Here is a 26,806-nt window from a genome sequence, read left to right as displayed (position 1 = left end):
TCTTCCTTACCCTAATCCCTGTGCCTACATGGGGGCTTGAAGTGGCTCTCCAGAGAAAGTTGAGGGAATTGCTTTTCCATTAAATTTAAAACATTAAGATTTATTGAGCGCCTACTGTGCCCTGACAGTGACTGGGAAAGTAACATACAGTAGGTTTAATAGGATTAATAATTGTTTTGTGACAAAGAAGACTGCAACCTTCCAGGAGGGCGTCGGGAGAGGCAGACACAGGTTGATGGGAGAGGCCGAGGAGGGCATTATGGTTGAGGGGATTCTTGGAACTGGCCCTTTAAATAAAGGTGGGGGTTTTGATAGGCAGAGAGGAGGAGGCTGGGGAGGGGCCCCCAGGGGTACACAAGGCAAAGCTTGGAGGCTGGAATGTGTTTAGATTGCTCAGGAGCACTGAGAGGGTGAGGGAGAAGGGGGGGGCTGGAGGTCTTGTCTGGAGCCAGATCACGAAAAGCCTTGAATGGTGGAGTCAAGCACCAAGAGTCTCAGCTCAGGAGCCACCTCCTCCTGGAAGCCTCCAGGCCCGTGCCTCACAGGCTTCTGTCATGGCAGCGACCGTTTTGTTTGTCTAGGATACGCCTCCGTCTGGTTCACTGCTTCTCAGGGCCTGTCTCTGAGGAGTTGCCTGGAGTTTTCAACATTCTGAAAAAGTTCTGGTCCAGCCCCTCTGTCCAGCCGGTGAGCTCTAGACACCCAGGGCCAGGCCTTAGGGGCTGATGGGCTCAGCAAGGACCCCATCTGTAGTTTCTGTGGGCCTGTGGTTGACTTGTGTGGCTAGGCTGGAGTAAGGCACTGGGGTATCCTTGGGCCCCAAACTCCAGAGAAATCAGTCAGTAGATCAAAAAGGGAAGGAAGGTGAGCTGCATTCCAGAGAGAAGGTCCAGGTCAAGAGCCTGAAACAAGGGCCCCCCCAGTTGGTGGGGGGGGGCGGCTCCCATGACTCCTTGCTTCAGGACCCCCTACTCTGCTGCTTGGAATCCACTTCCAATAGCCTTGGCCCAGGAATGCAGGTCTGGTGTCTCCAGGGCCTGGGTCACCTCTGGTTTGGACCCAGGAGGGTTCTGCTATCAGGGTAGCGGGCAGGAAGGGAGGTCAGGGCCAGGGTAGCCCCTCAGGCCCTGCCTCAGCCCTCCCCAGCCGCCCGGGCCCCTGGCTTCAGCTTCTCCAGGGTCCTGCTCACGGTCGACAGGCTGCTGCGGGCTCCTGGAGGAGAGACCAGGACAGGGCTGCCTGAGTAGACAGACCCTGGGTCAGAGCAACCCAGAGGGACCCAGGGGCAGAGCGGGATGGAATGGGGAGAGAGGGGAGGCCCAGGGGGCAGTTTCAGCAGAGTTTCAAGAGGCACAGATGATCAGAATGGCCCGTCAAGAGGACAGCAGCATGGTGTGGGGGTGAGAGGCAGGACTCAGGGGCTGACTGCCTGACGTCAGTTCTGGCCCCACCACTTCCTTGCTGTGTCACTTAATCTCCCTGTGCCTCAGTTGCCCCATATATAAAGTGGACTAATTATAGCACCTCCCTTGTATGGTGGTTCTGAGAATGGAACAAGTTAATATATGTCAGGTGCTTGGAACAGCATCTGGAAGGGGACCTTTTGCTGAGTATCAGGCATCCTGGTGGCAGACACTGTGGGCTGGGCCATCTTCGAGGAATGCCTGCCATGGAATTTTCCAGTGTGTGGGGATGGGGGAGGAAGAAGATGCCCAGTTTCAGGTACAAGCTCTGAGAGCTGGATTCCACAATGGGAGAGGAGAGAGAGAAAATAATCTGGGGCATGGGACCCAGGGGAGTGGCAGGGGCAGTGTGGTATCCTCTGTCCCCGTGTCCATGCTGGGCACTGCAGAGGAGCCTTGAGGACAGACAGGAGCTCAGCTTGGCTGGGAGCAAGAAGGGTTTTGACTGAGCTCGTGGAAGAACTCCCAGCTCTGCTGGCTCCCTGTGACTGGGGAGGCCCCGACTGCATGTCTCTCGAGGCTTCTCCTGGGTCCCACAGAGCTGCTCACCCAGAGAGGGAAGATGGATTCTGGAGTTTCTGGAACTTACCCTCTTTATTGTCATTGGCGCTGGATCTTCCCTCCCCGTGTTCAGGCGCTGGGTGGGGGTGGATTCTCAGGCTCCCTGTAGGATGAGACCACCCCAACCCCCTGGTTGCTACGCCATTCTCAAATCGAGTCCAGTTTGGGAAGAGAAGTCCTTCCTGCTGCCCAGTCTCCACCCCTGTTGTGTCTCTGTTCCACTGCGTTCCCTTAGGTCGCCCATATGATCTGGGCTGGTTTGGGGGGATGGTAGTGGGGGAGGAAGAAATGGGCCCTTGAAGGAGAAGATGGCAGATTTTTAAGGAGTTGGGGATCCTGGGGAGAGCTAGGATCCTGAGTTCAAAGCCCCACAGGATTGATGGAGATGGGAGCACGTATGTGGGGAGCTGAGATGAGATGGGGAGCTATACAAGGGTCCTACGGTCTTTCTGGGGCTTGGGGATGAAGTGGGGTGATCTGGAGATGCTGGAGGCTTTGGGGGAGGCAGAGAATCTCTCAGGCGAGTTGGGAGTTCTAGGTGCTCTGAGCTGGTTCAGGCACTTTTGCCGCAGGCTGGATTCTGCTGTGCCGTAGTCATGGCAATGCCTGCATATCACACACACACATACACATACACACACACACACACACACACAGAGCAACTCCAACACACACAACCAGGAGCAGTCACACAGGTGGGCTCGGCTCCGCCACACAGTGGGCCACACACAGACTTACACGCGAAGGGTCTTACATGGTCCTGGGCAGAGGGGACTGCTGGGGGCAGGGGCGAGGACTCACCTATCGTAGGCAGGATGTGATCCAGGTTGAACCGAGCCTTCAGGAAGGGATAGGCCAAGATGAGGATCCCTAAGAAGAGAGACACAGAGGGGTCCTGTGATGGGGAGGGGGCCTGGTTAGTTTGAGCTGCATGGAGCTGTGGATGGGCTGTAAGCTGGGTAGGTACTTTATGAAGGTGGTATGGGCGTGCATGGGAGGAGGATGAGTGGGCAGAATTTGGACTATGGGTGTGTAAATGTGAGCCTGTGAGTATGTGCATGGGGTGGCTCCCCAACACTCACCCCCAGGAGGGGGCGGGGAGCACTGCCTATCTGGGGAAGGGGCTCCACGCTGTGAAGGCCCAGGCTCCTGTCCACCCTCCCCAGGTGATGAGCAGGTTGGCCTTCCCTCTCCACCGGCTGGAAATGGGCCCAGCTGATACCCCACCACCACCTCTCCCCTGCCCCACCCTCCCCTATGGCCTCCAGGGCAGGACTGGGTGGCTCCTCAGCATACTGCTTTCTACCCAGACCTGGGGAGGGACTTTCAGAAGAGCAGGTCCTGCCCTGCCCACTCCCACTTCATCCCCAGACCAAGTGTCTGTGGCCCTTGGCTGGAGCTCACAGGCACTGAGGCCCAGAGCCCACCAGCCATGTGCTTCTGGTTCTGCTTTGGCCCAGGGTGGTGGAGTGCGGGGAGGGATGGTACTCAGCATCACTGTTGGGATGTCAGTGGGACTGGCCCAGAAAGACAGATGGGCAGATGCCTGGACAGATCTGCTGCTGAGACATACACGAAAAGAAAAGGAAACCCTTCGTCTGAGCTGTCTTGGCTCAAGGAGAGTCCCACTGGGCATGCTGTTCTCTTTTACATGCCCTCCATCAACCCACCCCCAACAGGCTTGTGAATCCCACCACAAACCCAAGAGGCTGGAGCTTGGGACTGAAGAGCCAGAGGGGGAGCAGCCAGAGAGGAGTGTGCCAGCCAGCTCCCTCCTCTGTGTCTCCTCACCCCTGCAGTCCACAGGGGGAAACACCCCAACCTTCCTCTCCCTCCCTGTATTCCCAGGGCTGCCTTGCTCACACCTCTAGCTTCCCTCCTCCCCAACCAATTCCTGTCGACCCAGTCATTCCTTCCATTTCTCCTTCACCTGGCCATGCCCCTGCCCACTTTCCAAGCCCAGCACCTGCTCACCCAGACCAGAGGCGCCAATAAAGATACCACCCACAGCCGCTGCAGCTTTGGACACGGAGACGCCGATGATGATGCTGCCGGCCACCAGGCCGAGGGCCACACAGGCCAGCTGCAGGCAGCGGAAGTCTCTGCTGCTGATGGGGATGTCCATGCAGGCCTACGCAGGGCACCGTCTCCAGCCAGGGGGGCCTGTCCCTAGAAAAGCCCTGGAGGTCTCCGTCTTCTTGGATGTCCCCTTGTTGGAGCTCCACCTTCAGGGAAGTAAGATTCTGGGCTGGTAACCCTTAGATTTATCTGCAACCCTATCCCACAGCTTCCTAGGGGCCCCTGCCCCACCTTGACCTAGGATCTCTGCCAGGTCACCCCAGCTTACTCCTCCTTCCCGAAAGGCCCCTGAAGCTGGAGACCACTCTCAGGACTCCTGCCTGGCCACATCCTGCATTGGCTGCCAGAGCTCTGGAGAGCTGGGCCTGCCCCACGGGGTCCTCCCCTGCCAGCCTCGTCTCAGCAAACTCAGCCTGAGCTCCCCTGCCCAGGGCATCCTGTCCCCGCTCCCTGGAGCCTGCTCAGCTGCCACTGAGACTCAGCCTATTAAAGTTTAAAGCACTGGGGCGATTGGTCCAGGCGACACGGTTCCTTGGAGATGTAGGCAGCGGGGAGGTGCTGAGTTATTCATGAGGTTGCAATGTGAGCTGCTGCCTGGGTCCCAGAGGCCCACTGGGGCACTCAGCCTAGGTTCCACTGTTGGTCCCTGAGGGGGCAGGATGAGCCGGGGGCTTCACATGGGGTTAAGCAGCCAGGGATGTGAGGAGACTACTTGGCCACATGCTCAGGCCCACTCTGCTGTCCCTTTGGCTTGGAGGTGCACCTAGGGCCTCTGCTTGGGGACTCGGAGACAAGGGCATGGAATAGGACCTGGACAAGGCTCAAGAGACAGGAAAAGTGACTGGGACAGGAGGAGGAGAGGGAGAGTCCATGCTGTACCCCTGCTCTTCCCCTCACCATCCCATCAACCTCTGGGCTTCCAGGCAGGGCTGAGGGGTCCTAGTTTGAGGCTGATATTGGGGGACCCCCTTCTCCTCAGGTAGGTTTGGTACCCACCTCCCTTTTAGTTGCCAGTGGGCTGAGATTCCAGCCACCCTGGAATCCTTAGCGGGGGGCTGACAGGGAAGAGGGTGGTGGGGGCATGGGGCAGGAAGAAACACGTACAGGCTAGGGTTGGGAAGAGGAAATCAGCAGGGCCTGGGTGGGCAGCGGGGGTCAGGAGACTGGGACATGGCTGGCACCTCCCGACCTCTGGATTGAACTCCTTTTCCCAACCTGTTTGACCTACTTGTGGGATCCATCAACTCAAGACCTGGCAGTGGTAACCCAGCCCGGCCCGGCGCTGTCCTGCCCCCAGTTCTAGCCCTCATTACTAATTGCATCCTCTGGTCCTTTATGGATCAGGGCCTCTCTGACCCCAGAATATGGCCCTGCACCTAGGTCCCTGGGCAGTTTTCAGGCTCCCATCACTGGCCCCGCTGGCCTCTCTTTGGATCCCCCCACCTCTCACCACCACATCAGCAGTCTGACATAGCCAGATCCAAGGCCTTCTGCCTCCACCTGGCTCCACAGCTGCCCCCTGCTCCTATCCCCTTTCTGTCTCCTCTGCTGCCCTTCTGCTGAGTGTCTGCCTGGTGGCCTCTGCCATCTGGAGAATGCCTCCTCATCCTGCAGGACCCTGCTCAGCCAGCTCCGATTCTGTGAAGCCATTTCTGATGGTGCTGAGTGGGTGGGCTGCCTACCGCTGCTGCCATGTCACTGTGCCAAAGTGCCCACCATACGTCCTTGCTCTCTGTCTCCCCTACAGACTGTGAGCCCCTTTAGGGCAGGTTCTTGAAGTGAACTCCACAGAATGCCATGGCTAGAGGGACCTGGGCCAGGCTTCTGACACAGGACAGAGTTCAGGGAGGTCTTGGACGTGCACAACCACCTTGGGTCAGCAAAGAGGAAGGCTGCGGGCGCCATGGACCTCTGTCTCTAACGGGCTTTCCTTGGGTGGGGGTGGGGGCCTAGGAAGGCCAGGGTCACCTGACTGAGCTTCAAGCGGAGGGAAGGCACTGCCAGGAAGCTGGAGATGGGCCTGGGCGGGGACATGTGTGAACTCAAAGGTATAGAGAGACAAGTGACTACAGAGCACGGAAGAGCCCCCAGCCATGTTCCTGGCCCCCGGTAAGAGAAAGCCCCTGGAGGCAAGCGTTCCCCAGCCACAGCCACTGCTGCCAGCATACCCTGTGCCTCTCGCCTGGATGAGGTCTGATTATTCCTCTAATTAGGCATCAAATGACAGCCTATGTCTCTGTCACACGTAATTGATCCCCCACTGACTAGTTTTAGAAGGAGCCGTCAAAATGATTGTCCATGGAAACATGTTCCCAAGATGTCGAGCTTTGGGAATGTGAACACCCTCCACAATGCCTCCCCCCTTAAGTGTTTGCATAACTCTGGATGGGCAGGGCCTGTGCCGCCCTCTCACGGTGGAAGGCTGAGGGTGGCACTCCCATACCATCAGCCAGACAGAGGCTCCCGGGCCACGACTCCCACCTCGCCCTGTGCGACTTGCATCTGCCGCTCCACCTCCCTGAGCCTCACTTTGCTCATCTGGTGAATGGGGATGGGGATGGCAGGGGCTGGAGTCAGGGATGCCTGTGCATTGTGAGTTTCAGATTCCAGAAGAACACTCTGATCTCTAAACTCTGGAGACCAAACTCTAAATTGGAGTTTTTCTTTGACATTGTAAGTCCCTCAGGGTATAAAGTCAGAAGAAAAATTATGGAGGAGACACATTAAGTCATTATGAGTTACAAGATCACAGAACCACAGAACCATCCCAGCTCCTTCCTAGAAGAGACAGGGAAACTGAGACACAGGGAGGTGGCAGGATTGCCCCAGAGTCCCTGCGTAGCTGGGAAGTACTCTAGCATATCTCTGCCCCTGAATTTCCAAATTGTCTTATTTGAGGAGGGAGGAATTGGCCACCCCACCCTCAGAGGGAGACACTGTGTTCAAAAGAATCAGCCAAGGCCTGCATCTCTTCCCTCACGACAGGAGTGTCATTAAAGGCCACTTGAAACTTGTGCGATGCCTGCTCTTCCGCTGACTACAAATGTGGATAGGGAGACTTGCCAATTCTTTCCCCCATGCAGGCTTATCATCTCTGAAGAAGAAAACATGCGCTTGTCCTTGGGTGATGTGTGTACTATAATAGGTAAATGAGATGGAAGCCCCAGCACGAGAGCCCAGCGCCCACCTGGCCCCTACTCTGCAAGCATCAGAGCCCTCCTCGAGGAGGCATAGGTCCTCTGGCCCTGGACTCAGGGTGTGGTGAGGCCATGGGTCACTGCTGAGCTCCCTCACAAAATCTCTCCTCTTCGTCTCCCTGGGAGGTCCGGGCTGGAGGGTACCTATCTCTGCTCTTTCCTTCCCAGAGGTACCAAGTGCAAGGGTGGCGTGGGGGCGGGGGGAACAGTGGGCGAAAGGCCTCAGCTTGGTTTAGTTCTGTTTATTTTCCTTGAGGGGTGAGGACCCTGGAAAAGAGCATGATTAATTCACTGATCCCCTGAGGGACGGGCAGCTTTCCCGGACTGTTTGGAAGCTGAAGTCGGGGAAGCAGCTTCCAAGGCAACAGCTACCATGGCAACAAGAGTGCCAGCCGGGGGGACCTTGCTCCTCGCTTCCCTCCAGACCTAAGCAGCTGGAGCAGTTGGCACAAGACCAGGACCCTGCTGTTCACAGAGCTGCGTCTGGGGAGGGCAGTCAGCCAGGAGGGAGCAGGGGCCCCTAGGGCTCAGACAGGTGGACATCGGAGGGAGAAAGACTTGAGCCCTGTGTCCGGGCCCCCAGATGGGGCTCAGACAGGGGTCCTCTGGGTCTACCTGAACCAGACGAGCTGGTGCTGAGGCCTGTGAAGTGGATTTGAGGCAAGAGGCCTGAGGTCCGGGACACTCTGGCCGCCTGGAACCAGTTCTCTCCTAAGGCCCAGGCCAGGCATGAGCCCCAGAGCTGGGGAACTGGCTGCCACAGTTCCAGGCCCCAGAGCCTCCCTCAGTGTGTCTGCCATATCTGCCTCTGCCCAGCAGAGCCAGGCACACAGCCTGGTCCTCAGAAAGAGCAAGGGACTTCCCAACATCCCTTGGGAGGTCACCTAGTGCACAGTGGCAGAAGAAGGACTAGAACCCAGGGCCCCTGGCCCCCAACCTCAGACTCTTCCCCTGGTACCTCGGCTGCCCCTCAGGGACAAGGACCCCAGGCCAGAGGGGCAGAACAGCCCATCAGCAGGAGGATCTCACAGAGGGCCAGAGGCCAGGCCCGTCCGGAAAGGCCAGATCTGTCTCTATCCACACCAGCCCAGGAAAGGGGGAAAGCTCATCTCCATCACTGGGACCCAATGAGTAATTCTGCCCTAGGAGACAACAATCAAAATGATTATAATTATCAGAGCTAACATTTATGGAGCACTGTGTGTGCCTGGAACTGCTCTAAACACTACATTTATAAATTTGTAACTTTCACAACGCAACAGGAGGTAAGCCATAGCAGCCCTAAGTTTTGGTTGAAGAAACAGACCCTGGGAGGTGAAGTAACTTGCAAAGGCCCAAAGCTGGGAAGCGGCAGGGCTGGCATCTGAACCCGGGCAGCACAGCTCTGGGTCCCAAGTCTCTCTGGGAAGAATTCCAGTTCCACCTTCCTAGCTAAACAGCCCCAGGCAAGCTATTTTTTCCTTTCTCTGCTTGGGTTTTCATGTTAAGTGGGGTAAAATAATAGTACCTTACGTCATATGACAACTATGAGAATTAAATGAGGTAAGGCCTGTAAACTTCTCAGAAAGTATGTGTTAGTAAGTGCACAACAACGCCAGCAAAACCAAAGTAGGCACAGTAGCATTTGAGCAGAGCCGAGGAGGATGAGAGGGGCCCAGCAGGGGGACTAGGGTGGGGAGGCGGGGTGGTAGAGGGCATAGCCTAAGCACAGGCACAGAGGCATGAGAGTCTGGCTGGAGCCACATGCAGGACGGGGTGGGGTGGGGTGGGGGTGGGGAGTACTTGGTCCAGGAAGCCCCTGGAAGTCCCATCCCTGCTGGGCCAAGCTGGAGGACTGACCAGGCTGAGGCTGGAGTCAGAAACAAAACTCATACCCTGGTTTTGAGTCCCCAGGGCCTGGAAGGTTTCGGGCCAAAAGGCTCCGACTCTGCAGGCCTGTTTTCCCAGCCCATCCCTCTCCAGGTAGATGAAGAAGGGGTGTGAGGGTGGTAAGGGTTACTGCAAAGGGAAGACTGTCAACAAGTATGTCATCATCAACATGGAGGCACTCACGGTGTGGGACAGCTGGTAGCCTGGCCATTACCGGCCTCCAGATGGAAGAGCCTCTGATCCCATCTCCCCTCCGTTCTCCCTGGGAGAAGAGCCACCAGCAGCACTGTCTACTGCCCTGATGCTCAGACCTCCCTCTTGCCACCTCTTGGGAACTTATAAATGCCCTCCTCCTGCCTGCCAGTCCTCTCCATTTGGGTTCTGAGGATTACACGGGACAAGGCACGTGAAGTTCCCTGCATGATGCACATGAGGGCTGTCGAGACGAGGCACCGTTATTCTCTGTTGCCAACTCTGCCAGGACAAGCCCAGTACTGGGCACATAACGGATTCCTCAAGAAAGGCTAAGTACTGCTTGAGACACAGGGAGCTTTGTTCCCACCGGGTGGGTGGGCTGGCCTGGGTACAGGGTACACCCATGAAAGCACCGTTTGAAGCTGGCTTGTGTGATGGTCAATGACACCCCCTCTTCCACTTGATGGGGAGATCCTAAAAGGCAGAGGTTGTTTCTTACTCATCTCTGGGTCCTGGCACAGAAAAGGGGATTGACAAATGGTTGACGAATTTCATTTCCTCACCTAAAAAAGAAAAGCAGTGATGTTTCCTTCACCTTATTTTATGGATCCAATGAGCTTGCTATATTTGAAGGTCCTGACAAGGGGTACCTTCTCCCCTCAATCGGGGATGGACTCAGCCCCTCTCCAGAAGGCTTTTCTCCTCCTCAGGTTTGCAGGTGAAGAAAGGACCACCAGGAAGACCATAGCTAGAATTTAAAACAGTTTTATTAAAACAAGCACAATGTATAATAGCATCGTGTTGTAGAAACGTCTGTCATGTGCAAATCGATTTTCTTTAGGTAACTGGGCAGCTCAGCATAGCTGACACCGGATGTTCCTCCGTGCTTTCTGCAGCAGGCACCGCATGGCTCAGACCAGGGTGGCCAGGCCGCCTCCGATCTGGCTCCACATCAGAGCTCCTTTTAACTGCCCCAGACCTGAGCTGCCCTCACGCCAGGCAGGAGGGACCCAGCAACAGAAGTGGGCTCTAAGTAGCTCATCATCCTAACAGCTTAAAACCAGTTAGAATAAAAGGAAACAGCTGATTAAAACCTTTCAAATGCATGGCCATTCAGGAAAGAGCAAGCCATTACAGCTCTGCAAAGTCCACGGGCTTGCAGCAGGAGTTTCAAGTCCCATCTTTGCTGGAAGAGCATGGTTAAAAAAACAAACACTTTTTAAACAAAATAATACTGACTTTAGCAGCAATCTCAAACAAGGAAGAAGATGATAAATGAGGGACACACTTCGGTCATGGCAAAGAAAGATTATGCGCTTCTCTGTGCTATAGACTGGAAGACTGATCAGGCTTCCTGAATGCAGAAGGCTCCCTGCCCTTCCCTGAATTGAGGGGATGGCTTTGCTCAGCCGAGGGGGAGGACGTCCGGAGGACAGAGGAAGGTGGAAGGACTGCCAGAGAGGGGTGACAGTGCAGAAGAGGGAAGAGCCTCTGTCAACTGACACTTCTCAAGGCTGGCTCCCTGATGGCTGCAGCTCCAGCGCCACTGCTGCCTGCCCGTGAGAGCAGGCTGGATCCTAGATCTGCAGGCGGGTGAGCAGGTGGGCTGGAGCCCCGCAAAGAGATGTCCCTGCCGCAGGCGATTATGCAAAGTGACGAGTGATTGCTTTCCTTTTCAAAGACAACCCCTTCGGAAAAAGCTTTTTCCTTGAGAACTCTGGCTAATGGGGGGTTGGGTGGGAACCCAGGGCCTTCATGGATGAAATGCCCTGGATGGAGCCACAGAGCAGGTCCCTCTGCCTGCTCTGCAGATTTCGGCCTCACAGGTTTCCAGGGGGGCAACTCCTGGACAGGTCTGGAGCCTGGAAGGTGTGACTGGAGTGGGTCAGAGTGCTGAGGGTGTTGGGCATGGGCCTGCATCTCCACTGCGGCCTGCCTGGGCCAGGGCCCTCCGGCGGGCCAGGCGTGACTTGGAGGGAGGAGAGAGCCTCACAGAGCAGAGGCCCTCGGCCAGCGCCTCTGACTCCTTTGCCAGTTCATTTTCCTCGTGCTGAGACAGCTGGCGGTTAAGGGCGATGGCTTCAGCTGCGAAGAGCGTCAGGTCCATTGTGCTGCTATTTCTGCAGGGATAGGGGAAAGAACGGAAGAGAGGGAGGCAGGACTCAGTGGGGTCAGCCAGGCCAGCTCCTCGACACCCCCACCAGTTGCTGTGGTCCTGTACTTCCACCGAGTTTTTCTGAGCCGGCACAGGTGCTCTCTCCAAAGCAGTTCTTGCACGGGTTTAGAATGTGATTTCACTGAGGCTGGAATGGCTTTGAACCTTAAGTACAGTCCTTGGGCAGAGAGTTGGGACAAAGGCCCCCTTCTGTTCAGAGCATCCTCCTCTGAGCTCTGCACACAGCCCTCCAGAGGAGCTACGGCACAGGGAAATTCACCCAAGTGTATCCCTCTCCCCAGTCAGGGCAGGGGGCTCCAAGAGCGGGGGCCCTGCCTTGATGTCTGTGCCCCCGAACCCAGCTCAGAGCTAGCATGTATCGGGTACTTTGGGTTTGCTGAATGAATCTTCTAAGGTGGATCTGAGGTTTGGAGCCTCAAGATGCAGGTCTAGAGAATCAGGTAGGAACCCAAGCTGGGCAGCAGCATTCTGCCTCCGATGAATCGAGGCTATAAAGGAGTAATACTTCCCTGTGTAACTCTGAGAAACTGGCCATGAGGTTGGTTCCCACAGTGCTTTAGCCCTGGCCCTTTGGGAACAGGGCAGTGCTCATTAGGAACGGGATATAGTATTAAAAGGCAGGAAAGTCAAACAGATTGGGTTCAAGTCCAATTCCCAAGGTTACTGTGTGGCCTTGAGTAAGTTAAAGTGATCTCTCTCTTGCTCAGTTTTCTCATCTATAAAATGGGGTAACAGGAACGTTCTCTTTTAAATTTATCATAAAGATTATGGATACAATATATGTAAAGCCTTTAGCACCAGATCTGGCAGTAGCCCTTACGATTATTCTTTGTCTAGTCGTACATGTGACAGTTGGTCCCACTGCCTTGCAGTGCCCCGGATTCCTGCCACTTTCCCCAACCCACAGCAACAGAAGGAAACTTGGTGTGAATAACCCACAGGAAAGGTCTGTCTTTGGGCTGTGAGTGGTGATTTCCAGTTAGGATTCAAGTGGATATGCAAAACAGGTTTTTCTCCTGCAGACAGCACTAGGAGGGGCCTTCAAGGTGCTGGTGGGCAGGGGAAGCCATCCAGGCGGAGGAAGGGACAGAGGGAGATGGATGCTGTGGAGGGCAAGAGAGGAAGAGCAGTGGGGATAAGGCAGGCCAGGGAGCCCCCTCAGGAGGAGGACACTTGAGCCTAGAGGTGGGCTCCCATCCCCACCTCCACCCCAAGAGGGCTGAGAGCTTGAGGGAAAGTCAAAGCCAAGGAAGGAAGGGCACTCGGTGTCATCGGAGCATTTACCTCTGGAGGACTTGCGGCGTGGGGAGTCCCCTTTCTGGAGCTTGCTAGAATGGGAAGGACAGATGTGTGGGTAAGTGCCGCTCCCTCCTTCAAGAGCTGCCCCCACCCACGCCAGCATTGAGTGGGCAGGCTACCACAAGCTCTGGCCCAGCACAGGGACTTGGCCATGCTTGCCTGCAGGGCTAGACCTTCCAAGGAGCGAGCAAGCAAGGTGCAGCCCCCAACCCGCTGCCTCTGCGTGGAGAGCCTTCTCTGCCTGAAAAGGTCCTAATCATCCTCCAGGAGCCAGCTCTAGGGTCACTGCCCCTGTGAGACTTTCCCCCTGCCCTGCCACCTCCCAATCCCCTCCAAGCAGAGGTGGGTCCTTGTTCTTTGGTGCCCCTAGCACTTTTGATAAGCATTTGTTACACTCTCCTGTCATTTATTCCCTTGTCTCCATCTCCCCATTAGAACACAAAGACAGAAACTGGGTCTTACTTATCCCACTAATGCCAGGGTCTGGCACGTGGCAGGTGCTCAGGAAAGAGAGCAACTCTTGTGTGGCTGTGAATTAGCCAGTCAGAGACTCTTGGATTGGGTCCTGCCCTGTACCATGGGGCTGGCAATGCTTGTTTCTTTCCATTGTCAGGGTCACTGAGGCCGGCTAGGGCCTGGCAGACCAAGGATAGACAGTGAATCACAGGAGGTCTGGCAGACCCCTTAGAGGGGCAGAGGTCAGGTACGGTGACTAACTGAGGAGGATGGTTAAAAATGTTTCCTAGTGAAGAAGTGGATCCTTAGTTTGGGGCAAACACCACCATTTGCCTTTCAGGCAAGCTGCACCAAGACGCCCCGGACCACAAGGAGAACCTATGTCCCTCATTGCAGCCACACAGCAAGCAGGGCAGCAAGGCACCACTTCTGGGTGCTCTTGGCTAATGAAGTTTTTGTACGAGGGGATGGTACTAGAGGCCCCTTTCTGGGCTATGTGCCTTTGCCAATTGTGGGATGCATGTGCCGAATCCCCCAGAGGCCTCTGTCCATTCCAGAGAGGCAGGGATCAGCTAGGGGCTTAGTCTGTGGCCAAGGTTAGAGCCAAGTCTATGATCAGTAAGGGGCTCAGACTGGGGTTAGGCTGGGAGTCAGTTCACTCTACATGCACAGGGATTGAAGCTCCATAGGAGGTCCCTCCAGCTGAGGTCAGCCACCCAGGTATGAGAGCCTCCTCATGGCCATGCTGCAGGCCCAAAGAGGAGGAATGTCACCCTTCCCGTGTCACTCACCCCCTGCACCCATGGGTGCTGCAGAACTTGGGCAGCGCTCAGTCTCTGCTTCGCATCTCGAACCAGGAGCTTGGAGATGAGGTCTTTGGCCTCACTGGAGATGTGTGCCCAGTCCTTGTCAGGAAACTCATACTTGCCTTCCTGGATGCTCTCAAACAGCTTGTTCTAGGTAAAGAAGATTCCTCCTGAGGCCACACTGGCCAGGGGATGGGCAGAATGTGCCTGTCATTGATCTGATCACCCTGTGTCCAATCGACCTCAGCTTAAGCTGCAGCTCATGGCTTGCATATGCCACAGAGCAGGGCCCCTTCCCAAACACCCCACTCTCCCCTGACTCCTCCAACCACACAGAAGGGCCCTGGTGGCTGGCATGGCTATTGAGGAACATCAACTAGAGAACAAAACCCACATTCCTCGGCCCTTCACTCAGGGCCTTCCACAAATGGGCTCCCAGCAACCTCTCAGATGTCATCTCTCCCCACCGTCAGCCTTTTACTCCACTATTCTTCCCTCGACACACGCAGCTGCTTCAAACCTCCACGTCTTCGCTTGTGCTGTTCCTCCTCTTGTATTTCTTGCCCCTTTTTCCCTGGGGCAAGACTCATCCTTTATGACTCAGCTCAGGGAAAATCTTCTCTAACCATCCTGCCCTGAACTCTTCGCTGGGCTGAGTGCCTGATTAGCTTAACCCCACCTCGTGGCTGCCCTTGGACAGAAGAGGGAAGGTGCACTATAAACCGCATTCCAGATCAGGAACAATCCCCAAGTCCAAGCCTGCTTGGCATCCCACAGCCACGCTGACCCCCCAGTAGGCCCTATGCAGCGGGTCCTGGGGCTGTGCTCACCTGGCACACACTGCAGACCTCTCCCCGGTCCCAGCCACAGTCGGCCCCACAGTGACCTACAAAGGGTGGGTAGCCACTCAGCATGATGTAGAGGACCACGCCCAGGCTCCAGAGATCACAGCGCTTGTCGTAGAATGTGGCCTCATCCGTGAAGACCTCTACCACCTCGGGGGCCATGTACTCTGCAGAGCCACACTGTGGAAACCAGGGTTGGGGTGGGAAAAGGGCAGAGGAGGGAGAAGTTTAGTCACAGGGAGAGGGGATGGCAAAGACTGGAATGTAATGGGACTTGAGGAAAAGGATGGAGTTGCAGAGCAAGAAGCTGTCAGGAAAGCCAGCTAGAGAGCTCGCCTGATGCCACCAAGGCAGTGAGAGAAGCTGGGCCACCTAAACATTTGTCCTGTCATTCCCCAGGACCCATGTGACCATCCAGGTCACCTTCTTATCTTTTCAGGTCCTTCTCCAGTAGGCAGAGAGCCTTGGTCAAGAAGCTCCAGGGAAAGCCCTGCCTCAGTGCTCTGTAAACAGCCAGTTTATGTACAGGTACTTCAATGTAACAGGAGCACGGCTCAGGGAGGGAGATCTGTGGAGATCTGACTCCATAAAGCGAGGATTTCTTAAAGTGAAGTCCTGCCAAGCTTCCCTGCTAGCTTAGAGCAAGGAAGTGGAAGAATTTAGAATGAAGAGACCATCAAAGCCAGGCGAGGTCTTAGAGCAAAACCAATCTGCCAGCTTCTCCCATTTACAGATGGGAGAACTAAGGACTAGACTGGGGCAGGGATCTGCTCAAGCACGTCAGTGGCAAACACAGGACAACAATCCAGGCCTCCTTCCTCCCATCCTTGCACAGAAAACTGCTGATAAAAACAAAGATTCTTCTCGCTCCTCTCTTCATTATTTCAGGCTCACCAAGAGACAACCTCCCCCTACAACACAGACACACAAACTAATTTGATGGGAAGATGGTAAGTGGAGAAACAACATTTTCTGTGTTATTGGCAATTAGAGTTAATGACTTTGAGAACAAGGTAGATCAGTGTCGTAGAAGCTAATACAGAAACATTTCTAATAATGTTGCTCAGAATAAGACAAGGGCATGTTTAAAAGACAAATGCATGCCTTAAAAGAAGGTTATTAGGAAAATTCACTTATGAAGCATGCAAATCTCAAAAGAATCAAAATAAGTATATTCAGTATGTACAAGAGGTATCTTAGGAAGACGCAGCTCCCAGCAGCACCATCTGGGCATGAAATGTGAAGTGAGAGAAGCAACAGGATAACTTAGCCAGCGATCCTCTGTGCAGAGAGCCCGCATCCTCTCAGTTCCGGCCCGAGGGAGACCACACTCCCTATCCTCTGTCACAAGGTGGATGCGCTATGACCCAGGCAGTGGGAATGGGACTCTCAGAGCTCTCCACATGGTCATATGCAAAAGGGCTGTCCTGGGAGTAGTGTCTGTCTTTACCTGGGTCAAGAGTCAGGGCTCAGCCTGTTCTTATAGAAACAATTTGTCTCATCAATGGTAGAGGACCCACCCCAAACTAAAAGCTCTAATGTCAGTTTCATTAGCAACTAAGCGCTGGGGTGAGGGGTGGGGGAGGTTATCAACACAAAGCAGTGAGGCAAATGATAACTCAGGCAGGAAGTGGTGTCGGTACGCTCGGTTTTCCTTCCTCAGCCCTCTGTTCTGGACTCCAGAGCTTTGGGTCAGGGGCACACCAAACGTACAGGAGCTCAGACTGAGGTGGCCTAGGGTGCCCAGCCAAACATACCGGAGTGGTCAGCTCTGGTGTGGTTATAGGGGTGCAGGAGTTGTTCAATTTCACCCCACTGCCCAAGTCAAAGTCACAGATTTTCACTGGAGACACCTGAAAAGGAAAGCAGAAACCAAAGGTCACAAATATAAGAACCCAAAGGACACAAGGAGCCCAACATGACTCTATGGGTGCACAGCTGCATGGCTGCCACACTGAAGCCCAGCTTTATCTGTCAGCTCATGTTTACTCTCCTTGGGTTAACTAGAAATCACCTGAGGAATTATCCTAAGGTGTCACCTTCCCCATGCTCTCTCCTTGTTTCCTGACTAAGAGAAAATGTGTGCATTACCTGGTGTCAGACTGTTGTGAACTTAGTATAAAACAAGTAGTAAACCTATGGAACCCTTGCTGACAAACGATGGTGTAGGTTGCACCACAGAGGTTAGAGAAGTTAGTATGCATTCCTGAAAGACTCTTTGCAGCCCATTCAGCGGAGGGCAAAGGAGTTTTGAGTAAAACGCTTGACCACCTCAGGTGGCTGAGTGTGACCAACCTGTCTTTGTTTGCTTGGGACTTTGTCAATTTAAGCACCGAAAATCCTGTGTTCTGGGAAACCCCTCAGGCCTGAGCAAACTGGGATGGTTGGTCACTCTAGGCAGCATCAACATAGCAGCCAAGCCCACCAGAAGTGGATGCTGCACCTGAGACCACAGACAGCACACGTCACCTCTGGAGCAACCAGGAGGGCAGTTTGTGTGCATACATGAGGACGGCCCGTGTGGTGGGAGCAGCACAGAGGGCGAGTCAAAAAGGCTGGCTCCGCGAGTCCCAGCTCAGCCATTTCCCTGCTGGGGAAGCCTGGGCAAGTCTCTCAACTTCTCTTTTCTTTCTTTCCTTCCTCCCTCTCTCTCTCTCTTTCCTCCCTCTTACATTCTTTCTTCTTTTCTTTTTCACTTAGCCTCTCTTTTTTCATTGTGGTAAAATATATATAACATAAAATATACTATTTTAACCATTTTTAAGTGTACAATTCAGTGGCATTACATTCACACTATTGTGCAACCATTAGCAGTATGTTTCCAAAACTGTTCCATCATCCCAAACAGAAACTCTGAACTCAATGAGCAATAACTCCCTATTACCCAACTCATCAGCCCCAGTAACATCAACCTACTTTCCATCTCTATGAATTTGCCTATTCTAGATATTTCATCTAAGTGGCCTCACACAATATTTGTCCTTTTGTGTCTGGCTTATTTCACTTAGCATACCGTTTTTAAGGTCCATCCATGACATAGCATGTATCAGAATTCCATTCTGTTTTATGGCTGAACAATATTCCATTGTATGTATATACCACATTTTGTTTATCCATTTATCTGCTGATGGACACTTGGGTTGTTTCCAGCTTTTGCTGATTGTGAATAATGCTGCAATAAATATTGGTGTTCAAGTTCAAGTCTCTGTCTTCAGTTCTGTTGGGTATATACATAGGTGTGGAACTGCTGAGAGGTATGGTAATTCTGTGTTTAGCTTTTTGAGGAACTGCCACCCCGTTTTCCACAGTGGCTGTGCCATTTTACATTCCGACCAGCAATGTACAAGGGTTCCAATTTCTCCACATCCTCATCAACACTTGTTATTTTCTGTTTAGTTTTTTATAACCATCCCGGAAGGTGTGAAGTGGTATCTCATTGTGGTTTTGATTTGCATTTCCCTAATGACTAAGCATGTTGAGCATCTTTTCATGTGCTTACTGGCCATTTTTATACCTTCTTTGGAGAAATGTCTATTCAAGTCCTTTGCCCATTTTTTAACTAGGTTTCTTTTTGCTGTTGAGTTTTAGAAGTTCTTTATATATTTTGGATATTAAACCCGTATCAGATATATGATTTGCAAATATTTTCTTCCATTCTATGAGTTGTCTTCTCACTTTCTTGATAATGTCTTTTGACATTCAGCTTCTCTCTTTTCTTTTTTTAAAGAATATGGAGAGATTCTTTTTTTTTTTTAAGATTTAAAAAAAATTTTTTTTTTCCTTTTTCTCCCCAAAGCCCCCTGGTACATAGTTGTATATTCTTCGTTGTGGGTCCTTCTAGTTGTGGCATGTGGGATGCTGCCTCAGCGTGGTTTGATGAGCAGTGCCATGTCCGTGCCCAGGATTCGAACCAATGAAACACTGGGCCGCCTGCAGCGGAGTGCACGAACTTAACCACTCAGCCACGGGGCCAGCCCCACATTCAGCTTCTCTTAATTTTAGTTTTTCAACCATAAAAAGGAGGCAACCAATCTGTGCCATGAAGATCACATGACACAAAGGACATGAAAGTAAATTGTAAACCAGAGGCAGTATAACAGAGTAGTTCAGAGCGCCATGGAGTTCTGGGGTCAGACGCCTTGGTTTCAATCTATACCACATATCAACTGAGTGACTTTGGGCAAGTGTCTTAATCTAAGCTTCAGTTTCCTCATCCATAAGATGAAGATAATAATAGTATCTACCTCGTGAGATTTTATAAACGCTCGATAAAGTAAGTTCCTGGCACAATTCAAGCACTCAAGAAATGTGACCTATAATTATGACAATGATAAATTATAAAGTTTTATGCCAGATAGGAAATCACAAGATCTTATTTGAACTAATACATTACTATTCCCCACAAAACAGTTGTAAGTAGCAGGCTGAGTCATAAAATTCACTCACAGCCATTCCTAATTTAAGAGCTATCCCTTAATTCAGAGCAAGATGTATGTTCATGCAAATGTGCACATATACACACACACAGCTATCAAACCACCAGGGCCTAAATCCCTTCTAATAAACACAGAATTTGTGAAATTTATAATGCTTATGGAAATACAAACACTTCCATTTACTAATAGATTGAGTTAAGATACAGTTTAAAATAGGTTGCATTTGTTCAACATCAAGCATAAATGTTTTCTTTTTAATAAGCACCTTTGGAAATAAAAATGGAAACAAAGACCCTTTTCAAGAACTTGCTTTCTAATTATTACCTCTAGTGGTGGATACCAGCTGGCATATATGCCATAACAGAAACATCACTTATGGGCAGAGATTTGCTTCCTATAAGACTGAGTTGTTGTTTATGACGCACGTCAACTGTTCTAAAGGTAGGTGACTTGCACTAGAAAACACTGATTTTGTGCAGGTCTCATATTTTACAAACTCTCAGGCTGAATCCAATCACACTGCTGATAAAGAGCAAAGAAGGGACAAGGATTAAGCTACTTGGATTATAGAAACACTCCACATCAGGTATAACATTCTCACGCGTCCATAATAATCAGTTCAAGTTGGTACCTGAGGTGGAGAGAACTGCTAACGACCTATATTGCAAGCAAGGGTGGCTTCCTGGCATCACTGTCAACTGTGACATCCCAAGTCAGGCCCTAAGTACCTTTTCTGGAGATTCACACAATATATTTTCTGGCTTCAGATCACGGTGAGCAATGCCTGAAATGACAGAGCAAAGAAATGGTTGCCGTATGCACATAATTATCAAACGTTCCACACACAATTAATTTTTTCCAAATGCTGTTGTTCGCAGATTAATTCCCAATTATGGTACATTAAAAAATCAACGAGCTGCAGGAGGCAGAAGTAACCAGAGACACAAACCAAAAGCCCAGTTGACTCTGCAAGTTCTTTTGAAGCAGAAGCTTTAGAAGTCCGGCAGGGATATGAAGGGCTAAATGAATCCCAGCCAGCCTACCTCTCAGCTCTGCAGTGACGACCAAGAAGAAGCCTAAGACGAGGCAGAGCAAAGAGCTCTGCAGAGGGCCATGCTTGGAACAGCAATGCAGAAATAATTAGTGCCTTGTTTAAGAGCATCTCAGGGGGCCGAGACTGCTCTACCTCATTTCTTCTTGTGTGGCCGATTGAAAAAAAAAAAGATTCCTTCAGTGGGACTCCCTGAATGTTCAAAGGATCAAGTGTTAACAAATCTCCCAAAGCATGTCCGATTCCCTTCTCACCTGCTCTGCATAGTCTGAGACAGTCCCGCCAGAAGCACAGCAAGGACCGCTTTGGCCTCAGGGTTCTGTCCTTAAGAAAAGCCTCCCCTGCATTTTGGCCAGACCTCCTGAAGGAGACTGCGGACAGCAGCTTACCCCATGAGGGGCTGAACGCTGCTGACCTGGCCAAGAAGGGACCTGGAGGAAGACCTTCTAGCCAAAGATAGGGACAAAGCAGCAGCTCACAGGGCCATGGTGTCCTAGTGGCAGACACAGAAACCTCCCATTCCTCTTTCCTCCCGCAGAATGTGCGGCGCAGAGACAGGAGGGCTGGAAGGTCGAGTAAAAACCGCACAGCTACTGCTAGGAAGTACTGGGCAGCAGCAGAAGTACCCTGTTCGTGGGGTCACAGGGAAAGCAGAACCAGCCTTCCTAAAACTCCCCTGTGCCCAACTTCTCAGGCAGCCCACTGGTGGCACTTCACTAGAGAGGAAAAACCTGAGCTCCAGCAGGCTCAGTAACTTCATCAGCCGCCTAATTGAATGAGAACCCAGAGCAACTCAGTCCAGGCTGCACAAATTGAGTCGGGCTACAGCCCGCCACACTAAAAGTGAAAGATATTTTCTATTACAGCAAGTGTTCCCACAGAAGGATCATGAGCCACACATGGAGCCCTGCTCTCCAAATAGGTGCCCGTGGCCCGGTCGTCCCCCAGCCTGAGAACTGAGAGCCCTGCTGTAGTAATGGGTCTGCCTCTGTGAGCGCACCAGCCATCGAGCCGCTCCCGTTCATTTCCCAGAGGCCAAGCGGCAGTGTGTCCAGTATTTAAAAGTATGGAACTTGTTTCAGGGCTGACCCATTCTTGCCCAATTCATCTTCCCAGCATGAAGTTATTTAGAAAACAGCCAAGTTCGGCTGGAAATCGTTTTTCATACCCTCCAACTTCTAGTCACATGGGCAGCTGGCCAGCTAGATGTTAACAAGCACTTCAGAACTCCTAAGACACCACCAGCCTTTGTTCCCTTTAGTGCATTCTTGTAAAAAATAAATAAATAAATAAAAAATAAAACCGCCTTTACCCCCCTCCAAGGTATGGATCTTGTAAAAAGTGTGACCCAGTTTTGCAATCTACAGAGGCAGCTTGGGGAGCGGTTGTAAATCTTTGTCAAACAGGTGTTACCTACATGCATCCCGGCTTTCAGAAACAGAACTACTGCTATTCATCATGCTATGGAAAGCAGAGACACCCCTTCTAGGAATTTTCATCCCACGTGTAAGTCAGGCCCCCAACATGGGTACATCAGGAGATGTCTCTTCAGCCACTGGAGGAAACGAGGTGGAATCAACACACCTGAACTTCCCGCACACACGCCGCACCAGGCTGCACTGTGTTGCCGGCACAACGTGGGATCCGTGATTGGCATGCCTACAATTGGTCCTGAGCACGCACAACCGATGTGGCAGTGTCCACAAAAATGAAGGGAGCAGAGCTAAGTCACAAATTATTCACTCCACCCCCACCAGTCAGAATTCTTTACTTTAAGGGAATTAATATTAGGATAAAAAATACTTTCTGCCTAGTGAGGGATAAGGGTGGAGGAAATAACATTTTTGAAGAAACACTGTGTGCCAGGCACTATGCTCCAACTATGTTTTACATATACAATATACATAAGATACACACAATTATGTAAGTGAGTTTATATAAAAGGCTTAGAACAGTGTCTAACACATAAGTGTTAAGTGTTAATACTGTTGATGAGATTATTATTATCATCTCTCTTAATTCTCACCATAGCTCTGCGAAGTAGGCATTATTACTGAGAGAGCACATAGCTGGTAAAAAGGTGAAGCCAGAATTCATTTTTTTCCATGGCACTGCTGTCAGGCAAATTTAAAAAATGTATGTAATAGTCAAACATATTTATGGAAATGCAAAAATGTTTAATTTGCAAAAAGATTTAATATACTACAAACATTCTTAAATAACCAGTCCTAGATCAAAGACTGTAAAGCAAAGTGTAATTGAAACAATAGCAACATGCTATTTACCGTCATGATGTTCAACAGATACCTCAAATGTACGATGTTAGTAGAAAAATGCATTTTCCATTTATCATGAGCAAGATATAAAACTTCATACGTACCATCATGCAAATTTTGAAAAGAGAGATACAGGTGATATATTTTAAAAGACCAGGTTGAATAACACTCAAAGAGTTATTCGAAATACGAAAAGTCGTATTATGCGTAAGTTTTACTTTCTTCATTAGGAAAGACTATCCACATCCACACACTCACACACATCTGTTCAACATGACATTCTTTTTCCTCCCTGCTATTTTTCTTGTATCCCCAGCCTGCTTAATAGCTCCACCTGTACCCACCGTCCACACCAGAAGCCCAGGAGCCATCCTGGCCTGCCCCCTCACCCTCAGCAGCTGCACCTGCTCCTGGCCCAGCCCTCTGCCTGGCCTGCTCCTCTCCCTTGGTCCCCAGAGGCTGGCCAGCTCAACCCACCTGCCAAGGCAAAGGCTTGGCTCACCTTTGGTGTGCAGGAAGTCAAGTGCAGCAGCAACATCCCGCACCACTCGGCTGGCATCTCGCTCATTGAAGTGCTTCCGCTTCTGGATGTGGGCCAGGATGGAGCCTGGGGAGCAGAGGGCACACAGAGGAATGCCTTTCAGGCTCTGCTCTGCTAAGTATAACTTCTCAGAGGACAAGTTTTCACAAGTTTGGGGTGGTGACAGAAGCTTCTTCATTACTAAATGTCTAGCAAGTGTGGTACCTAGCGCAGAGGCGGTACCAGCACAAGACTGGACTAAACAGAACTGGATTGCCGTCTTCTGTACCTAACCATGATGAGCACACAAGGGAGAGAGAACAACTATTTAAACGAGCAAAAAATACTAATGTCATGGGGGAGATTTGGCTTCTGAAATCAAAAAGAACTAAAAGTGAATCCACACAGGGCTGGGGGCCTGTCTGCAGGAACTTTCTCTCCTCTACATCTGATCCCAGACCCAAACAAGAGCACGAGGCTTCATGTGGGAATACCACACCCTCATCGAGATGTAAAGGTCTAGAAAAAGGAAAAAACTGCTTTTTCCCTTGAACTTTCTCATTTATTATTATTATTATAATAATTTTATTGGCAATGGCTAACATTTATTGAGTAGTTACTATGTGCCAAGCACTATGTAATACTCTTTAAATAGATTCTCTTATCCTCATTGCAACTGTACAAAACGTACAAAATATAGTTATCTCATCTCCATTTTTTAGATGGGGAACCTGAAGCCAAGGATGGTTAAGCAACATGCTCAAGATCACACACCAGTAAGTGTGTGTGGACTTAAGCCCAGTAAGTCTGGCTTCAGAGCCTGTGCAGACTTCCTCTCAGCAGGACTTGTGGTCTGACTGCTAGGGGGCTGGGTTGCCCTGAGCCAAATGCACTCTCTTTACTTACTGGGTCTGGCCTCGGTAGAGCTGTACTCTAAGTGATATGGTCACTGACGACCCCAGCTGCATCCAGCATTCAGACATGCAATTCACAGTCCTAGCGTTGCTGGGTGCAGCGGGGACAGGCAGGGGCATAAACGTGCAGCTGGGTCTATGCTCACTACTGGAAGCTAGTATTTCTGGGCTGAAGGTGTCATCTCTGTGTCCTAAAAATGGCACGTTTACTTATTTACCTCTGGTTTTGGGCATGGGGAGGGGATGAAAGATCTTTTATTTGCCAGATTAAACAATCAAAGGATCTCAACATGCTAGGGAACATTCTGAGAAAACTGGCTCCTGGCTAGGTCTCAGGCTTGCTCTACTGCAGTGGGTCTCTTGTTTTCAAATTTATTAAAAGGGAAGGAGGAAAGAATTATTCTACGTACTTCCAAGCTAGCCCTTAGCATACCTGTTTTATTAATATTAACAGCTGACATTTATTGAACCCTTAGTGCCTACTGGGCACTATGCTAAGCATCTCATATGAATTATCTCATTTAATCTTCACAGTGTCCCAAGGAGGTAGGTGTTGTCATTATCCCTGTTTTACAGATAAGAACACTGTTTGGAAAAGTTAAGTGACTTGCCCAAGGTCACAAAGCTAGTAAGTGATGGAGCTAGACTTCAACTTAGCTTTGTTGGTTTCTAAAACACACTCCCTTAACCACCAAGCTCCTCTGTGTAGTCGTCCACTCAGCTCCGACATCCTCCCTAACCTTCACCTTGCAAATGTGTCCTAGGGTTGGGTGAGTCATGGCTAGGGAAAGGGCTTCTCTATCCCCTTCTCTATCTCCGAAAAGCCACTTGAATATACATCCCAGTGATTATGTGTGGGAGTGATGGCAGGAGTGGTAAATGGTCAAGAATGGCATCTTTCTACCAGCAGGATGGCACATTCTCAGGCCTCCTCTCTATCTGGGTCTGTGTCCTAAACAATGGAACCCTCCTCTCCCTCAGTGAGCTTTTCTGGGCTTCACAGTGTATGCAACAGTTTCCACCCCATAATTAATTTAGTTAAATAATGAATGTGTCAAAACAATGGTTTGATAAATTGATGACGAAATGTATCTATATTTGAGTCCTATTATAATGAGGAGGCATTTCTAGAATGCCCACACAGGTGACATTCTAAGCTCTGCAAAATGCTAATTATCATCCTTCCCTCCGGCCTCCCTTCTCCCAAATCAAGGGCAGTTTTAAGTCCTTCATCCTTTTTATTAGCTTGACTCATTTTAGAAGTCTCTGGGATTCATGATGGATGATCACCACTCTGAGTCTTAATCAGAAGTCCAAACACATACTCAACAGTAAGTACCTCCTTGCAATTTCTCAAAGACCAAGTAAAACCTTGTGTCATCTTCAAAGAACTCAATCAGCTCCAAAATGTTCCTTAAATAGGAAAAAATAGGAGGAAAGGGGAAAAAAAAAGGGGAAATGGTATTATATATTAAAGCCCACTTACAAATATTAAATGAAAAAAATATACAATGCCCTGTAGCAAGACAGAAATCAACTTGAAATCAGAATGCTTATTAAAGACTCATGTTTGAGAAGTAGCCAATGGTGTTAGCAAGATTCAGGTCACCTTATCTTTCCATAATGTTTAGTCTCTGGTGTTTTCACCAAGTCTACGCTGTCAAACCCCAATCCTAAAACCCACTAGGTAGAGTTATAAAAAAGTCCCGGTCACATTAAACTGAATAAAATCTGCAGCCGACTGGAAGCAATTGCGGCTAATAACACTGAATAGTAGGTGTGTGTCCTGGAGGCAAGCAGCAAATAATTACTTGCCCTCCCTCTTGCCCATAAATCACGGGGCAGTATTTACATTGCCTGGAGAAAATGGAAACATCTGTCAAATAGACTTGGGGCCTAACGTGGGCACCGCCAGACCCTAACTGCTAAGCGCTGCTTAATGAAACGGCCACGTTCCCGCCGCCATAGCACTTGTGGCCTTCCCCGGTGAGCACTCTCTGTCTGCCTGAGCATTACTGTGCTCTGCCAACAAGGTCGCCTTGTAACTCAGTAGGGAAGCCACCAGCCTGGATATCGGAGGCGTTGGCGGCTTTTTTTCTTTTAAAGAACGAAATAAACCAAGTAGAGTCTCTAATGCTGAACTCAGAAGCTGCAGGGCTGAAAATAAAAATCTGTCCCTCATAAAAAAATGCTGGCCACTTTGGGAGAGACCAGGCTTTCACTAGAGTGAAGGCATCCAAATAAGACGGCCAAAATGGCCTAATTTGAAAGAAGATTGTAGAGGCAGCGCCTGGAGTTAAATCAGCAGCAGCCCCCATCCTCCAGGCTTAATGACAAAGCCATCAATACCAGCCCACTGGCTCCCTGCCGACCCTGCCATGGAGGGAGAGGGGGAAGCGGAGTCTTAGAGGTGACCCTGATTTAAAGCCACAGTGGGACAGCCACTCATTTGGAGCTGGAGGTGAGCAGACTAAGATGGGGCTGGAGACTACCTTGGCCCAGTTATCAAGCAGAGTGTTAGAGCAGGTTTCAGGACCCTCAGCAGTAGCTGCACATATGTAAATAAGCTAGGATCAGAAAGCAGCAAATATTCTGAATGGTCCTCGTCATCCTCATCTATGAAGTAAAGCAGGTCCCTAAAGATTTCCACTAGGCAACACTCA

The 26,806-nt window shown here is 50.9% G+C and overlaps 2 protein-coding genes across 19 annotated transcripts in view; both read right to left on the bottom strand.

Annotated features, from left to right (window-relative positions):
- Positions 1-79: 79 nt before the first annotated feature.
- KNCN (kinocilin) lies at positions 80-10,112 on the bottom strand. 4 transcript variants are annotated; one of them, XM_070248386.1, is made up of 6 exons: positions 9,960-10,091; positions 8,259-8,442; positions 3,999-4,249; positions 2,826-2,894; positions 2,053-2,127; positions 80-1,212 (listed from the first exon to the last, which is right to left on the bottom strand). In XM_070248386.1, exons 3-6 carry the CDS (start codon positions 4,147-4,149, stop codon positions 1,133-1,135), a joined length of 375 nt encoding a protein of 124 aa, XP_070104487.1. In that variant the 5' UTR covers positions 4,150-4,249; positions 8,259-8,442; positions 9,960-10,091; the 3' UTR covers positions 80-1,132. The 4 variants fall into 4 exon arrangements, with proteins under 4 accessions (XP_070104487.1, XP_070104482.1, XP_070104488.1 ...); XM_070248381.1 differs by having other exon boundaries at positions 9,928-10,066; XM_070248387.1 differs by lacking the exon at positions 8,259-8,442 and having other exon boundaries at positions 9,960-10,112.
- A 1-nt stretch (position 10,113) lies between these two features.
- MKNK1 (MAPK interacting serine/threonine kinase 1) overlaps positions 10,114-26,806 on the bottom strand; it is a 43,000-nt gene continuing 26,307 nt past the window's right edge. For 9 of the 15 annotated variants that reach the window (XM_070248339.1, XM_005607081.4, XM_070248294.1 and 6 more), the window contains 8 exons: positions 25,483-25,556; positions 23,212-23,316; positions 20,111-20,166; positions 16,704-16,799; positions 14,932-15,126; positions 14,087-14,251; positions 12,825-12,868; positions 10,114-11,484 (listed from right to left, as the gene is read on the bottom strand). In XM_070248339.1, the coding sequence (XP_070104440.1) occupies positions 11,250-11,484; positions 12,825-12,868; positions 14,087-14,251; positions 14,932-15,126; positions 16,704-16,799; positions 20,111-20,166; positions 23,212-23,316; positions 25,483-25,556 (970 nt within the window). In that variant the 3' untranslated portion in view covers positions 10,114-11,249. The remainder of the gene's footprint in view (positions 11,485-12,824; positions 12,869-14,086; positions 14,252-14,931; positions 15,127-16,703; positions 16,800-20,110; positions 20,167-23,211; positions 23,317-25,482; positions 25,557-26,806) is intronic. The other 6 variants (XM_070248357.1, XM_070248365.1, XM_070248367.1 and 3 more) reach the window with 2 other exon arrangements.

Source organism: Equus caballus, chromosome 2, assembly GCF_041296265.1.
Source record: "Equus caballus isolate H_3958 breed thoroughbred chromosome 2, TB-T2T, whole genome shotgun sequence".
NCBI lineage: Eukaryota > Metazoa > Chordata > Mammalia > Perissodactyla > Equidae > Equus > Equus caballus.
This window is presented reverse-complemented; position numbering and strand designations above follow the sequence as displayed.

Coding starts and splice junctions, on each gene's coding strand:
- KNCN (XM_070248387.1), bottom strand. CDS start 4,149: ATGGACATCCCCATCAGCAGCAGAGACTTCCGCTGCCTGCAGCTGGCC. Junction 2,895..3,998: donor TATTGGCGCCTCTGGTCTGG/GTGAGCAGGTGC, acceptor CTCTCTTCTTAG/GGATCCTCATCTTGGCCTAT. Junction 2,128..2,825: donor TCACATCCTGCCTACGATAG/GTGAGTCCTCGC, acceptor CTCATCCTACAG/GGAGCCTGAGAATCCACCCC.